This window comes from Engraulis encrasicolus, chromosome 11 (genome assembly GCF_034702125.1).
Source record: "Engraulis encrasicolus isolate BLACKSEA-1 chromosome 11, IST_EnEncr_1.0, whole genome shotgun sequence".
NCBI lineage: Eukaryota > Metazoa > Chordata > Actinopteri > Clupeiformes > Engraulidae > Engraulis > Engraulis encrasicolus.
In genome coordinates this window covers 51,947,137-51,962,712 of record NC_085867.1, presented here as the reverse complement: position 1 = coordinate 51,962,712, position 15,576 = coordinate 51,947,137, and the positions used below count along the sequence as shown (strand labels likewise).

General features: G+C 42.4%; 2 protein-coding genes across 2 annotated transcripts; one reads left to right on the top strand and one right to left on the bottom strand.

The window, feature by feature from the left end:
• The first annotated feature begins 7 nt into the window (after nucleotides 1–7).
• Nucleotides 8–6,194, top strand: tpgs2 (tubulin polyglutamylase complex subunit 2). The gene is made up of 7 exons (XM_063210948.1): nucleotides 8–216; nucleotides 435–514; nucleotides 652–739; nucleotides 2,723–2,854; nucleotides 3,296–3,409; nucleotides 4,508–4,671; nucleotides 5,600–6,194. Exons 1-7 carry the CDS (start codon nucleotides 72–74, stop codon nucleotides 5,819–5,821), a joined length of 945 nt encoding a protein of 314 aa, XP_063067018.1. The 5' UTR covers nucleotides 8–71; the 3' UTR covers nucleotides 5,822–6,194.
• A 105-nt stretch (nucleotides 6,195–6,299) lies between these two features.
• Nucleotides 6,300–11,807, bottom strand: aqp7 (aquaporin 7). Its single transcript, XM_063210949.1, has 6 exons — nucleotides 11,497–11,807; nucleotides 10,237–10,363; nucleotides 9,753–9,890; nucleotides 9,366–9,484; nucleotides 8,596–8,813; nucleotides 6,300–7,912 (listed from the first exon to the last, which is right to left on the bottom strand). Exons 1-6 carry the CDS (start codon nucleotides 11,635–11,637, stop codon nucleotides 7,783–7,785), a joined length of 873 nt encoding a protein of 290 aa, XP_063067019.1. The 5' UTR covers nucleotides 11,638–11,807; the 3' UTR covers nucleotides 6,300–7,782.
• Between the last annotated feature and the right edge of the window lie 3,769 nt (nucleotides 11,808–15,576).

The following is a 15,576-nucleotide window of genomic DNA, read 5'->3' as shown; positions in this document are numbered from 1 at the left end:
GTTGTCTTTCCTGGTTACTTCTGATGCTGCAGGCAGTGCAGTCCAGCCAGCCAGTGCTCATGTCAAAATGAATGAAATGTCCTCGTTTGGAATCTGTTGATGTTGATATTTCATCGTGTAATGCACGTTTTGTGAGAGGAATGGAGGAGCCAAAAGATGAAAAGACGCATAAAGTCTTCATTGAACGGCTGACGCTTGGTGTTACTAGAGTGCTTGGTAAGATGCTTGCTGGAAATCATGACAGGTTGCTTCTCAGACATGCTAAGCTAGGATGCTGCATAGCATACAGGAGATGCCAAGCTAATGACTGAGACTAGCAAGGTTTGAAACATCGAATACCCTTAAGTGAACAGTTTACCGTACAGATCCACCTTATCTAAGCCTGCAGATGAATGTGATGTCTGAACGTGTCATGTTTGTGTGCGTCCTTACAGAGAGTCTTCCTGGAGTAATTGACGTACGTTTTGCTGAAAGGGAGCCTGCAGAGAAGCGGTGTTTACTGTCTTGGGAACAGGTACACACCGCAAAACGGTGTTGTTGGAGTTGTAGTAGTAATCATGAATGAATCACTGTCATGTGAGTGTTCCAGAAGATTTTGATTTTCAGTGTTCTTCACATTAAACATAACCATTACCTTCTTCTATCCATCAGAAAAATGCATGTACCCTTCCTGAGGACCTCAGAGATTTTTACCTAACCACAGATGGCTTCACTTTGAACTGGAGCTCTAAACTTGAAAGTAAGTGTTCTCGTACTTTCCCTCACCCTGTGTTTCTGAATCCAGTGCAGACCTATCTATCTTTGAACCAGCCATGAACTGTACTGTATGTGCTCCACTTGTTTTATTGTAGAGTGCAGGGGGGCATCAGTCTTTTACCCATCTCCTTTCCCAATGTCAGTGTCTTTTCCCAATGGTGAGAACTAGGGTACAGTCCATATGGTAACACAGCACAGATGTCTATGAATGTATTCTTACAACTTATTCCATGTTGTGAAATCATAGCCTGGAGTTGGAGAGGACAGAGTGTATTGCCTGCTGGTATTGCCTGTTTCCCTTGTCATGCACCAAGCCCACTGGTGCTTCCCCCATACCCTACTTCAGAGAAGTTTCTGGAATATAACTCATAGTATTTACTTATCTTCTGTTTAAGAATAGCCTGAGTATCATCCTCCGTAGTGACCGCGCTAGCTCAATACTTTCGCTTGCTGACCACGGAGTCTGACCCTGCAGCCACCCCTGGCAGTTGGAATTCAGATATTCGTTCAGTATATGAACAGCCAATAGGCTCGCTGATAGTCTAAGCCCCTCCCCAAGCCCTCTTACATATTCAACTGAAATACAACAACTTGATGATGGCGATGTGATGTCTGTAACCAGGGCATTTGATAGTGCTTGGTGTAAACTGGGACATTGCCGTCCGCCAAGACCTTTGAAGGGTTTTCGGCACTGACACTGCGCAGCTCTTGGGCAGTCACACTGGGCGTTTCTCTTCTGTTCACTTTAATGGTTTTAGTTGACAGTTAATATCTTCATAACAAGGTTGGAACAAGCGCAGCCCCATTTCAGTGTTACTTTTTTGAGAGAGGGTGGGGGCTGCTCCGTGGGCTGTGCATTTGGCGCATATTAAACAACGCAACTAGTAGTTTCCCAATAAAATTTGAATCATAATGCCGTGGATCCAATACTATAATATCATATAATATTGTCCTTAAGTCTGAGCGATGCATTGATTATTTGTTTAGGGTACGTTTTCTGCCAGCTAAATGCAAGGGGGAAGGGGGCTATATTAGCAAACAAGACGATTGCACAGTTAGCCTGCTAATTTTAAATATGATCACCTGGAGCTAATAGCCTTCACATGGCTTAATCCATCCCTGTTATCAGTCCGCTTGAGGTTTTTGCTTCGGGAAAGTGAAAAAATGAGGTCCTAATTAATCTTCAGATGGTGTCGGACCTCGACAAGTTCTACACTCCTTAGTTACCGTTGCTGAGCTCAGATTGGTTGGCGGCCGTTTGTGGGAGGGGTTTTGCGAAAGGCTAATTCCCTCATTAAGTGAGATAATTTCCAACTGCCGGGGGTGGCTGCAGGGTCAGACTCCGTGGTCAGCAAGCGAAAGTATTGAGCTAGCGCGGTCACTACGGAGGATGATACTCAGGCTAGTTTAAGAAGGCTTGTTTGGCTTTATTTTGACTACCTAGCATTCTGGCTATTGATTTGACTATAACCTACATTAATTTGTTTCTATAAGATAATATATCATTGTCTTAACATGTATACAGGGATAAAAGTTCTTTTCATGTTTTACCGATGCTCTTCATAGCTCACGTATTTCAAATGGCAAAGTGTGGTCATTACTTTTCTTCCACAAGTTGTTTTTTGGCCAGCATTAACCCAATGGTCTTTTCGGTTCTGCGCACCAGCTGTAAATTTTATACCGGTGCTATGCACCTGTGCGCACTGGTTTACCTTCATCCCTGCTTGTATAGCAAATAAGCTTTGCATTGTAGTGTGATTGTGGACCTATACTGTTAATACTCTCACACCTGTTTCTTGGAGTGTCTGCCTTTACTAGCTTAGCTTTACTTTGGTTCATGCCTATCTCTCAGTAATAAGGTCAATCTCCCACTTTTGACTATCAGTGTGGTACTTTTTAAAAATGGTGATTGGTGATTTAATTGTTTTGAAATTATTCCAATGTCGATTTCTCCACTATGTCACAGATGAGTATGTATCAGTGGGATGCATGGTGATCAACAGTATACTCAAGCTGCGCCATCTTGGCCAGTCCACAGTCTTCTCCCTCCCCAACACGCCTACTATTGCTGATCTGGACTCTGATGGAGAGACGGAAGGTACACTATTGGAGCAGATAATTGTCAACAATGCAGCTTAATGTTAACAGAAGAGACTAACAAATAGTTTAGAGGAAACAGTGTACATACATCAGAGTATTGTGCTGTACATCTTACAACATCTTAATTCACACTCCAAATGTTCTCATTTTTTTAACCCAATTTTTCTATGTATGATGTGCTGTTTTCTTATTCGTATAGAATGCAAACAATTTAAAATACTGATGAAAACGTGAGTGGTTTAATTGCTTTTTTACTTGGGTTTAGGGTTTAGGATTTCAGTGGTCAGTATAGACAGTTAATACTGCACTGCTGTAATGCATATTAGTGAATAACAGAAGTATAACTGCTGGAGTAGAGGTTTTTTTTCTCAACAGCAGAGCTGCTCATATTAAGTTTGTTGCACTTATTATTACACTGGAATGTCATTGTCCTTTTCAGATGCTGAGAATGGAAGAGAGAAGCCGCACTTTGACGATCGCAGTCGCATCTTTGAGCTCGATCCATGTGCGGGGAACGGGAAGGTGTGCTTGGTCTACAACAACTGCACAGAAGGTATAAGTTCAGCTTCAGTCCCATCTTCAATAATCTACTGTATCACAGTGTTAAGAAGTACTGATCTCAGATCACGCACAGTCTACTTGACACGCAACATGATCTCCAAAAAATCCGTGCTCCTGGAAACGGATGTTAAGGACACAAAATCCGTGTCCAGGAGCACGGATTTTGCCAAAATTCCGTGCTCCTGGACACGGAATTATTTTCCGTGATGGACAAACAGAATTGCTCTATACTCCCACAGCTCTATGTTTCCACAGTCTTGTGTTTTGTCAAGATTTTTCTAATTTCAAATATTTTGTCTCAAAAAAACATTTCTTACTGACAGGTTAGGGTTAGAAATTGTTTTGGTCTGGGCACAGCTAGTGTTCTTGCATTCATTACCATGACTTTGATAGCCTAGCAACCAACTGGAAAAGGTATTTCTCAAAAATATGTCTGTAATGACAGGTTAAGGTTAGGGAATGTTTTGGTCAGGGCAAAACTTAAATTGCTGTAGCATTATTTTGTTTAGGATTAGCATTTGGTATCTATTTTCTAATGATCCAGTTAACATAGTGCTGTGGTAATAGCCTATAGAAAGCACTTCCGTGTGCCCATCACTGAAAACAATTCCGTGTCCAGGAGCACGGAAAACAATTCCGTGTCCAGGAGCACGGAATTTTGGCAAAATCCGTGCTCCTGGACACGGATTTCGTGTCCTTAACATCCGTGTCCAGGAGCACGGAATTTTTGGAGATCAGGCTGACTTGACACTATTCACTTTTCATGATAAGATTTTCACATGTTGAATAATTGTTTTGTCTCTATTATTTAATGTTTTTTAATATACATATTTTAGGGGCTTTATGTCTTTATTTGATAGGTGAGAGATTTGTCACTGTGAGATGATGACAGGAAGCAAGTGGGAGAGAGAGATGGGGGAAGATCGGGAAATGACCTTGGGCTGGAATCAAACCCGAGTCCCTGGCATAACCCTAACCATTTGAGCAATGGCTAGGGTGTATTGGATGATTTTTGTTTGTTGATTTTTGTTGCTGTTGTTGTTGTTGTTGTTGTTGTTGTCGTTCATTTGTTTGCCTGTTTGCTGTGTAGGTGAGGTAGCCCAGGAGTGTGACGTGTGGTTTCTGGATCGCTCCCTCTACTGGCACTTCTTGAGCCCCTCCTTCACCGCATACTACCGCCTCATGGTCACGCACCTGGGCCTGCCAGAGTGGCAGTACAACTTCACCCCCTATGGACCAAGCCCACAGGCCAAGGTGAGAAGTTGACCATGTCCAGACCAGACCATGTTGAGCAGGTCACAATGTTTTGTGACAAAAGTTGTTCTGTGGCAGTAATGTTTTGTTGTGTGTTGTTCAAATTCAGACAAGTAAAGTGATTTGATTAGAGATCTCTTTTTTTTCCATAGAAATTGTGCAAATGTGCAAAACAATGTGGACATTGTCTTTTTCATTTATACAGTTTAGGTTATACAGTTTATTAAAATAATAACAAATACAAGAATACAATTATAATAACACATGACATCTTTAAAAATCTGCGGGGGGTGCTTCATTTCACATAGTGCATGCATAGCCCAAACTCCACTTCATCTCCTGTACAGAATTTCCAAGCCCAAACAAAGATTTTACTCATTTATCAGTCACTGTAACTAGCAGTTACCAACTGTCATCTTTTTACAGCTCTCTTGTGGTATGAATAGTCCAATTTCTGAAACTTCAGTTTTAGCTTGACTAAGTTTTGACTAAGACATTAGTTTGACTAAGACAGTGTTTCAGATTTCTCTAAGTGCATGTACATGTTCTCACGGTCTCCCTCACCCCAAACCCTACATCTTCTCACAGAATGTCGACACCCAAACAAAGGTTTCACACATTTATCAATCACTGTTACAAATAATAACCACTTTGTCTGCATTTTACAGCGCTCTTGTGGCTCACACTGTCTCCCTTTCCCTTTTTAGTGTGAGCTAAGTGTAATGCAGGGGTGGGGAACCTTTTTCATTTGAAGGGCCACTTCAAATTCATCCGAGCGCCGTAAAAATCCTCCGAGAGCCGTACTATGAACACAAACCAGCATTTTCCCGCAAACGGCCCTCGAGGCATAGGTTCCCCACCCCTGGTGTAATGTAATATAATCTAGTACAATGGAATGACTGTGTCTGTGTCCTCTCCTTCCCCTCAGCAATGGGCTGCCCTCTACCAGCCCCTCACCTTCCATTGCGACCCCCACCTGGACTCTGCAGGGGAGCCCCTCCTCAACAAGCTAGACCCCTCCAAAGCCTTCAAGGGGAAGGCCAAGCAGCCCGCGCCCAAGAAGAAGACCCCTGCCCAGACCTCCTCCAGCGGACCTGGGGGGTTGTCCAAAGGCCACACGGGGTCAGGCAGGCACAGTGCAAAGCGATGATCAGAGCATGCACGCGGGATAAGGGGCTGCACATGACATTTAAGCTGTTTGAACATGCAAAGAATGGAATGTATTTTTAAAAAAATGACCGACTGGCTAAGTGACTGGACGTTCAAGGGTTTCAGTTTAAAAACGCAGCTTAGTATCTGATACATAATGACTTACAGTCATGTTTGTGTTGGAGTCTTTAAGAGATTCCTGTGTGCGTTTGTAGACACAGACATAACCAAACAAATAAGCGTTTTATCAGTACCTAATTGCTCCATGTTGCTTGCTTCTCATAAGCTGTGAGCACAAATATGTTTGTTCCTACACATTTTATGTTGTATGCCGGTTATTATGTATTTATTAAAAATTATCAGGATGTATTATCGATATGTATGAAGTGCAATTCTTGCTTCATGATTGGGGTGGGGAAATTTCAATTCTGTGTGTTTCATGTGTTGCTCATCTTTTTGAGCTTGTACAGCACTGCTACACTACAGTACTAATACTACAGTGCTACTAATGTTGTGGGGATACATGAATATTGTGGGTATTGTGGTTGTTGGTGCATCAGATTTTTCACTTTCTACAAGGCATTGTTTTAGTAGGCATTCTGTTCAGAGATGCACCGGATCCGGTTCTGGTTCCGGATCCGGCAGGATAATAGGGTTTTTCACAGGATCCGGGTCCGGCAGGATCTTAAGCAGTGGATCCGGTATCCGGCAGTTACCTAAAAATCAGGATCTGGTGCATCTCTAGTTTTTACGTAGCCTAGGCTTTTCAGTCAGTCTTTCACAACCCCAATCACTGCATGGGGTGAAAGCCCTTTGGAAGTGGCTGTTGCAGGCAGTGTGGCAGTAAGCCAATGACTCTAAAAAAAAGTTTGAGCCAACGTAATTAAAAAGGGCCCACGTGTGCGAGTAGGCTATGTGTTTCAACCCTTTCGTAGGATCCGGTATCCGGTTCCGGATCCGGCAGGATCTTAAGAAGTGGATCCGGTATCCGTCAGGGTCCTAAAAATCAGGATCCGGTGCATTTCTAATTCTGTTACACCTTTGCTCATTATTACACATTTGTTCTACTACTCTACATGCAATATATTGTGTGAGGCATTTCCTTACTTTACCTATTCAAAGATTAGTGTTTCTCAAAGTGGGGCGCGGATGCAACACGGGGGGGGCGTGTGACATCTGATTTTGGGTTTTTTCCCCCCAAGGAAATTATTTCCTGTCTCTCCAATAAGCAATACATTTTAAGCCCTCACCAACATTATATCATAGATTGTCATGAATTTGAATAGCATAGGAAATGACACACGTCCCTCTTTCTCACCAGTCACCTTTCCTTTGATTCATAAAATCAGTCGCGAGTACTGCTGTTGCTTGGGGGGGGGGCTCGGAAGCATTCAGACCCTCCGAAGGGGGGAATGATGGGAAAGGTTTGAGAACCACTGGATTAGATAAATGTCTAGTCTTGCATTCCAGGACAGTGAGGGCAAGTGAGTTATTTGACTCCATCAGCCCTTCCAATTCCAGTCCTTTATGATGTTGTATCGCTGGCTGTTTCTCTTCTCTGTGTTTTCTCCATTAGCCTGGATCAGTATGGCCAATATGCATGTTCTCCTTTGGCCCATTTCCCCCCTCTTGTACACTGTCTGTTTATAAGATGGAGTAATCCTTTACTTAATACTGTTTAGTCTATCCATCTGCCATCACTGGAGGAAATGACACTGTAGCTTTTGCAGTTTTTGACCTGTAGGGGGAGCCACTGCACAATGAAGGGCGACACACACAACAGGCATCAGCATCACTGTGGCTCCTTCAAGTCCAGCATTTCATCCCCATTGTGGTTTCCACAACCACTGTTTGGTCCCAGCATAACTGCCAGCTTGTCTTCAGTTTTATCCAGCAGCTGTTTTACACACATACTTCTGGGTGACCTGCCTTGTGAATCTTATCCAGAGGCTCGCCCTCGCTCTAGTAGGCCTGGGCTCGGTTGCGGAGAGAGGGGTGGTGCATCTCCACAAACACCCTGTAGATCAAGGCCCCAAAAATGCCCCCGACCAGAGGGGCCACAACTGGAATCCACCACCAGCTGTTGCCTGCCCTATAGGAGACAAACGGAGAAGAGGTCAAAGGTGAGCTCCTCACTGTTAAATTCCTAGAATGATGGAAACAACACAGTTGGGTATCTTTTGTCCAAAGGTGAACTCCTCACTGTTAAATTCCTAGAATGATGGTAACAATAACACAGTTGGGTATCATTTTCCAGTGATCATCTGTGTTCATTGGCTTTTGTTATGTATCTGACCATGTATGCAAGATAATCCTTTCCTGGTGGAATTTCCTCTATACGTATAAATTCCCTCTATACGTATAAACAAGGAATATTTCATGTCCGAGGTTTGTTTCACCGATGTAATAGGCAGAAGTCCCCAGTCAGTGCCTCTTTCTTATTCTTAACCAGATACTCTTCCATAAGACCAGTAAGTTCCGTATACACATCCTCCTTCATGTCCCATTCGGCCTCCATGAGAGCCTACATTTCCCTTAAACCCCCTCTGTATACACAGCTCAATACCTTAGCCACATTTTATCTTTTGTGAGCTCTACTAAATTCATTCAAGACTGCTGGTTCTCCAGGGTTTTATAAAGTCTGCTCTCTAGCTCCCACTGAAGTGCACCCAAAATCTTTATTCATTGATGATTATCATATCTGTATACACTTCCAATAAGCACTGACCAATAATCCAGACTTTTTCTCTTTCAATTGTATTATAGACTCCTTACGTGAACACTTCAGGTCCCCATCCAGCAATGAAACTGAAGACTCGAGGTGCCAGGTCTCGGGTGGGGTTGATGGCATAGCCGCTGTTGCTACCCAGAGAGACACCGATCAGCATCACCAAGAGTCCGGCTGCCAGGGGCTCACTGCCAACCGGGGCAGGCTGGTTCCTCTGGTCTGACAAGGCCATCAGGCAGAGGAGAAGCATAGCCGTGCCCGCCACCTAGGAGGGAGAGAGACAAGAGAGGCATGCAAGGAGAAGGGAAGTGAGTGGATTTAGACACATGTACGTATATGTGAGAAAGATACTACATCAATACATCTATTCTGTATGCTCTCTTTTTACTGTGATTCATCTCACTTAAGTCATGTCTGTCTTTCTACGACCTTATTTCCTATTTCTGTGACTTAAGAGAGAGAAAAGGGAAAATAATAGGTGGGTTGGTTTGGATTTAATATGGATTCATCAATACCTTTGACATACTGTATATTCTAGTGTGATTGATCACACTATCATCACATTTATATGTGATGATATCATGATGTTGAACAGTGATGATGAAGGCTTGAATAAATAAAAAATAAATTAATATGAGGTCTTTCATCTACTTCTCGGTATGTGTTGTCTAATTGCTGTGACAGTCACAGAAAAAAGGTCCTCCTGTTTATCTTGAAAAGCGAGTTCCCTTGACCCAACTAACACTTGTCCTTTAACGAGTCATGTGAAAGTGTGAAAGTTGTTAATGACGTGGTGGACACCTGCTTGACCACTCACCTGGTCCAGGAAGCCGGCCTGGATTGAGAGGTAGGGGGCAGGATACGTGGCGAAAATTCCAGCCGTGGCTGTTGGGCCCGACACCGTCAGGTTTCCACCGCTGTAGTGATGAATGGCGTCTACAGATGGAAACACAGCGTATGGCATGTGGAAATCTAGGTATGCCCTCTGCACTCTCCACATTCTTCAAGGTCATATAGATGGGATTTCTTTTAAGTTCTTTGTTTCCATTGCGACTGTTCATAAGTGATAAGCCAAAGCTATTTCGATGAAAGAACATGTTGAGTTTTTTTAAACCAAAGTTTGTAGCTATCTTTTGCAACTACACAATTTTAGCAAGAGTCTTGCACTGTTCTGTGTGTGATTACTAGGAAATATAGGAAATACCATAGTAGAGAGAATAGATGGCTCCAGCTGCCAGAAACGATCCCAGAAACTGAGCCATGACATACAAGGGAAGCATTGTCCACTTCAGACGGCCAAAGACACACATGGTTAAGGAGACCGCTGCATTCATATGGGCTCCTACAGGATGCGGAAGAGAGAAAGGGGTTTGTTTAGCTTGTGTTTTCATTATCTAATGACTCTTTCACTCATACACCTACTACTCATGGAAGTTGTGGAAGCTTGATGATATTTAACCATATTTATAACGTAGCCTACAGGATCACTGACTGATTTGACTTGGCCCAGGACAAAATCATCTGAAAAGCCCCCCCTTTCAATACATACAATGTAATGGGGAACCTATTCTGGGCCCCTCCTCTCTCTTTCTCTGTGGGCCTGGGACAACTGACCCTTTTGCACCCCACCCCTCTCTCGGCTTCTAATGTAGAATCTGTATTAAATTGAATATTTTAATAAGGCTTACCTGAAACCTTGCCAGCTACGTGCACTCCCATGGCCACGCCAATCCCAAAGCCCAGGTTGATGCTCAGGTACTCCCCGAACGCCCCTCTCCCTGTCACCACCTGAGCCACCGAGCCCAACCCAAACACCTGCAGCAGCAAAGAGCGCAACGTCAAACACATCCCTGTCACTTATTTTTTTTGTTTTGGAGGTACCAACAAAGAAAAAACTATGATAGCAGACTTCAGAAAACTAACATTTCCCCAAAGGAGGTTGCAATTAACACAATCCAAATCTTAACATATTGAGAGAACACACAGGGTCATTGTTTGAGGAAAGGAATGTATGTTCTGGGTCTTAAGTCCTATTATTAGTGCATCACTCCGATTTTCGTTGACACCATAATTAGTCTAAGGATAGGATTTATGTAGCAGGTGGTTTGCATGTAAAAGGCATTAGGTCTACGCTGTGTGTGTGTGTGTGTGTGTGTGTGTGTGTGTGTGTGTGTGTGTGTGTGTGTGTGTGTGTGTGTGTGTGTGTGTGTGTGTGTGTGTGTGTGTGTGTGTGTCCGTGTGTGTGTGTGTGTGTGTGTGTCCGTGTGTGTGTGTGTGTCCGTGTGTGTGTGTGTGTGTTTGCTTGCGTGTGCATGGTCACAGGTCAACCATGTGGCTACTTTCACTATGAATCAACACTCTGCTTTTCCTATATCGTTCAATTGAAATGTAGCTTAACAAATCTACACAGAAACACAGTGTGTTGTGATTGGTTGGCTCTGTGTGGGTGTGTGGAGGTGACTACGGCCAGGAAAGTTGTGGTGTGGCTGAAGTAACAGCCAAGGCTGGTGACATGAGGCCACCAAATTTAACCTTGGGGTTCTGGCCAGCCGTGGGAGGCTTGAGAGTGTGAAACATAAGAAGCATAATATTGTGGCCCCGCCTGACACTGACCTTAACATTTCGTACCACAAGATCAAATCTCACAAATTATATAGGGGGTGAATTCAGGTAAATTGGGCCATTTTTTTGCATGTAATTGAATGGCCCAATTTACCCATAGTATTTTTTTCAGGTAGGTCACAAAAAAACGAAACAAAAAAGTTACATACAGAGACCCGATGCATGTACACTTATCCTATTACAAGTCAAACATTTTGATAGTCATCTGGCTCCAATTAATAGGTTGTTCATGAAATACATATTCGACATTTCCATTGATGCACTTCAATTAAACAACACAAGCGTTGCTTAAACGCTTACGAAAGTAATGCATGCTCTCCTCTCACCATCATAACGAATGTGCTGAGAGTCTCTGCCAGGGCCACGCGGATGATCTCCTTCCTGAGCCTAGCTATGGCCCCTTTCCCCTCCTGGGGTGGCCCTGTGAGGCCCTCCTCCACGCTGCCATGGGGGTCCTTCATTGTCATGTCCTTCTGATTCAACTCCCTCTTTTTTTCAGATCAGATTCAAGTTATGTTGCTGTTGCTGAGATTGTGTAGTTTCTTTCAAAAGCCTCTGGTCATTCCCAAGAGTCCTCAGTTGAATTTGTATATGGTGTCTCACTTTTTTTCCCCTCTCTCTCACTCTCACTCTCTCACTCTACCCCAATGTCTTTTCTTCTCTCACTTCACTCCGCTTAAGTACTGACCGCCCCTGACTGGTTGACTCTCCCCTTTCATGATGTCCCACCCCCTCAGACAGCTGCCTGCCAGTACACACACAGAATTAGGGGGTGGGGTGGGGCAGCCTTTCTGTAATTTCTGAATTCCTGAAAATTTCTCACGTGTGATCCTGCAGAACACACAGGCAACTTACTGTAGGTAAAATGCAACGTACATGCTGTATGGTTCAACTCAGTCAACCAGCAGAGACCTTTGCTTTAGCAACTTTGACCATGACCTTGGATCTATCTGCGCTATCCATCCACGGACCCCATAGCAGTGAGCTTTGGCTGTCAGACGTGTACGATCCTTTCCCACGCCAGTGGTCAAACAACAGCTGTCATTCACATACACTTGTCTTATTTGATACCCAATTACAAACAATTGGCAAAGGGAGTTAGACGATGCATGGATGTTGATGTCTTTTTTGAAAGTCGCTTTGGTTATAAAGCGTCTGCCAAATGCAATGTAATGTAATGTAATGATGTGTGATGTGCTTTAAAATCAGCTGATGCTTGTGGAGGTGTGACCGTTGATTTTAAAGCATGTCACACATCAACATCCATGTCAAGTCAAGTCAAGTAGGTTTTATTTTCAATTTCTTTACATGCACTGGTCATACAAAGAATTTGAAATTACATTTCTTGCTTTCCCATACAGACATAGACTAATCTAGGTAAGGACATAGACAGTATAGACATAGACAGTACTTATACATGGACTTAAGACAGTATGGACATAGACATGTGACGCTCTGATGAAGATGGAAGCTATACCGTCGCAACATGTCAGGTGAAAGATAACAATTTTACATGTCTGAAATAAAAGAAAAAACAAAGTTTAACAGTTCAACATAATGAACGTCACTCATCTGTCTATTCTTCTGGGTGTTTTTTCATGAGGAAGACAAATCAGGTGATTCCATGGACAAGGTTTTGTCTAGTATACTGCTTATGCTTACTACTAACTGTTTATAATAACTACAGTTTACAGTTGGCTATACACCGAAAAAAATATTTTATAATCAGCAAGAGCCATCGCAGGTCATTATGTCTTGATTAGTGCTGGCAGCTCAGTAATAAACCATAGCCTACTTTTCATCTGCAGTACCACAAAGCTCCTCACAGTGGCAGTAAGGCATCTCATCCACACCATTATCCAGAACATGCTTATTATTATTATTAAACCTTTATTGAAACTTTGAGAAGACTGGCCAGTTTTATTGAGCGAGTTATACTGTAATTCAATAAACTGTAGTGAGTAAATTTAGTGTAATGAGAGCCAGCATCCATAGCAATGTGTGTGTAGACTGCGTGTACTGCAGTATATTGGAAGCACCAGTCACTAGAAACTGAATATTGCAGCTTGCCAAAAATATCGAGTTTTATGCACCATGACACAGTGACATTTTTTTCCGCCCAGGCTGAGAACCACAGTGGCGTGTCTTTGGTATTTTTTCACCCATGGAAGTTGGCATGTTATTTGAATAGGGTTGAATGATTGATTGATTGATTGATTGATTGATTCATTCATTCATTCATTGATTCATTGATTCATTCATTCATTCATTCATTCATTCATTCATTCATTCATTGATTCATTGATTGATTAATTGATTGATTGATCAAATCACTTACCCACTGAAAGAAACAAGTGGTTATATGTGAATATATGAAGTGGTTATCTGTTTATCTCATGTCATGCCTAAAACCTTCCATTGTTGAATGAATTCATACAGTACTTTTAATGGAGGAAGGATAAATCGCAGGATAAATGATTATCAGAGTATAGAAATAACTCAGCGGTGTTAATTAAAGGGAGACTGTTGTTATTTAGTATCATATCCAGGATTTATGCTGCACATTCGCAAATGTTGTCTCTTTCATCATTACCACATTCAAGTATTCCTTAATTCGACTTTCATACATTAAAAGATGGATCTTCTCTGTGTCTGCCATTTTGAACAGGAGTGATCATCTTCAGTATCAATTAGCAGCTGCAAATCTTACTTTGCTATGGTTAGACCAATAAATATCAGTGTACTGTGAATGAGCAGCATAGATGCAATACTACTACTACTACTCTATGCATACTCTATACAAAATTTACTCTAACATACTCATACATACAGTATGGGCATAGGGCAAGTTGTGACTCTTAAGATGTCCATAAGTCTTGACACTTGGGTAATTATTTATTTGCACCAACTTGCAGGCTATTAAAAACTTATATACAGTGCCCTCCATAATTATTGGCACCCCTGGTTGAGATGTGTTAAAAGCCTTAAAATAAATTCAGTGTTTATTGCAGAAGAATACTGTCACACTGAAAATTTTAGGAAAATGTAACCTTCAACTCAAATGAATTGTAGGAAAATAAAAAAATCCCTGACTAAAAAATAATTATTTTTCATTAAATCACCTGTTCCACAATTATTGGCACCCTTAAGAATTCCCAGGAAATAAATATAATTGAAGCATTTCTGTCATTTCTACAGTAGTTTACAAAGTTTACCAGAGTATGTAGGAACATTTAATTAGTAATTCATCACTTCCTGTTTCCCTGGGGTATAAATATGACGTTACACCGAGGCCATTTCTCTTATCCACTCTTAAACATGGGAAAGACAAAGGAACACAGCATACAAGTGAGGCAGATGTGCGTCGACCTTCACAGGTCAGGCAGAGGCTACAAGAAGATTGCCACTCAACTGCAGCTGCCCATATCTACTGTGAGAGGAATAATTAAGAAGTTCAAAAAAACCAAGTTTATTTTGCCACCACGCACAGTGAGGAGGATGGTAAGAGAAATCAAAATATCTCCAAAGCTCACTGTTACAGAATTACAACAAATGGTAGCATCCTGGGGTCACAAAGTCTCCAAATCAACCATCAGGCGCTGTCTACACGCCAACAAGCTGTTTGGGAGGCATGCACGGAGAAAACCTTTCCTCACCCACAATCATAAACGCAAACGTCTGGAGTTCAACTGGGACCGTGTGCTTTGGTCAGATGAGACCAAGATTGAGCTTTTTGGCAACAAACACTCTAAGTGGGTCTGGCGTGCCACGAAAGATGCGCATGCTGAAAAGCACCTCATACCCACTGTGAAGTATGGGGGTGGGTCAGTGATGCTGTGGGGCTGTTTCGCTTCCAAAGGCCCTGGGAAGCTTGTTAGGGTGCATGGCATCATGAATGCTTTGAAATACCAGGACATTTTAAATCAAAATCTGTTGCCCTCTGCCCGAAAGCTGAAGACACTGGGTCTTTCAGCAAGACAATGACCCTAAACATATGGCCAAATCTACACAGAAATGGTTAACCAGACACAAAATCAAGCTCCTCCCATGGCCATCTCAGTCCCCAGACCTCAACCCCATTGAGAACCTGTGGGGTGAGCTGAAGAGGAGAGTACAGAGGAGAGGACCCAGGTCTCTGGATGATTTAGAGAGATTCTGCAAAGAGGAATGGCTGACGATCCCTCTTTCTGTCTTTTCCCATCTTGTGAAACATTATAGGAGAAGATTAGGTGCTGTTTTGTTGGCAAAAGGGGGTTGTACAAAATATTAACAACAGGGGTGCTAATAATTGTGACACACATTATTTGATGTCAAATAATTATTTCTTTATGTGGGATTTTTTCCCCACCGAATAAATGCACTTGTATTGAAGGTTGGATTTTTCTCTTTTTTTCCATTAAGGTCCC

Bases quoted from the DNA above. Each gene is read 5' to 3' on its own strand.
- tpgs2 (XM_063210948.1), top strand. From the start codon at position 72: ATGAAATGTCCTCGTTTGGAATCTGTTGATGTTGATATTTCATCGTGT. The intron at 217-434 runs GTAAGATGCTTG...GCGTCCTTACAG, and splicing joins TGGTGTTACTAGAGTGCTTG to AGAGTCTTCCTGGAGTAATT. The intron at 3,410-4,507 runs GTATAAGTTCAG...TTTGCTGTGTAG, and splicing joins CTACAACAACTGCACAGAAG to GTGAGGTAGCCCAGGAGTGT.
- aqp7 (XM_063210949.1), bottom strand. From the start codon at position 11,637: ATGACAATGAAGGACCCCCATGGCAGCGTGGAGGAGGGCCTCACAGGG. The intron at 10,364-11,496 runs GTGAGAGGAGAG...TTGCTGCTGCAG, and splicing joins TCAGCACATTCGTTATGATG to GTGTTTGGGTTGGGCTCGGT. The intron at 8,814-9,365 runs GTGAGTGGTCAA...TCTCCCTCCTAG, and splicing joins AGGCCGGCTTCCTGGACCAG to GTGGCGGGCACGGCTATGCT.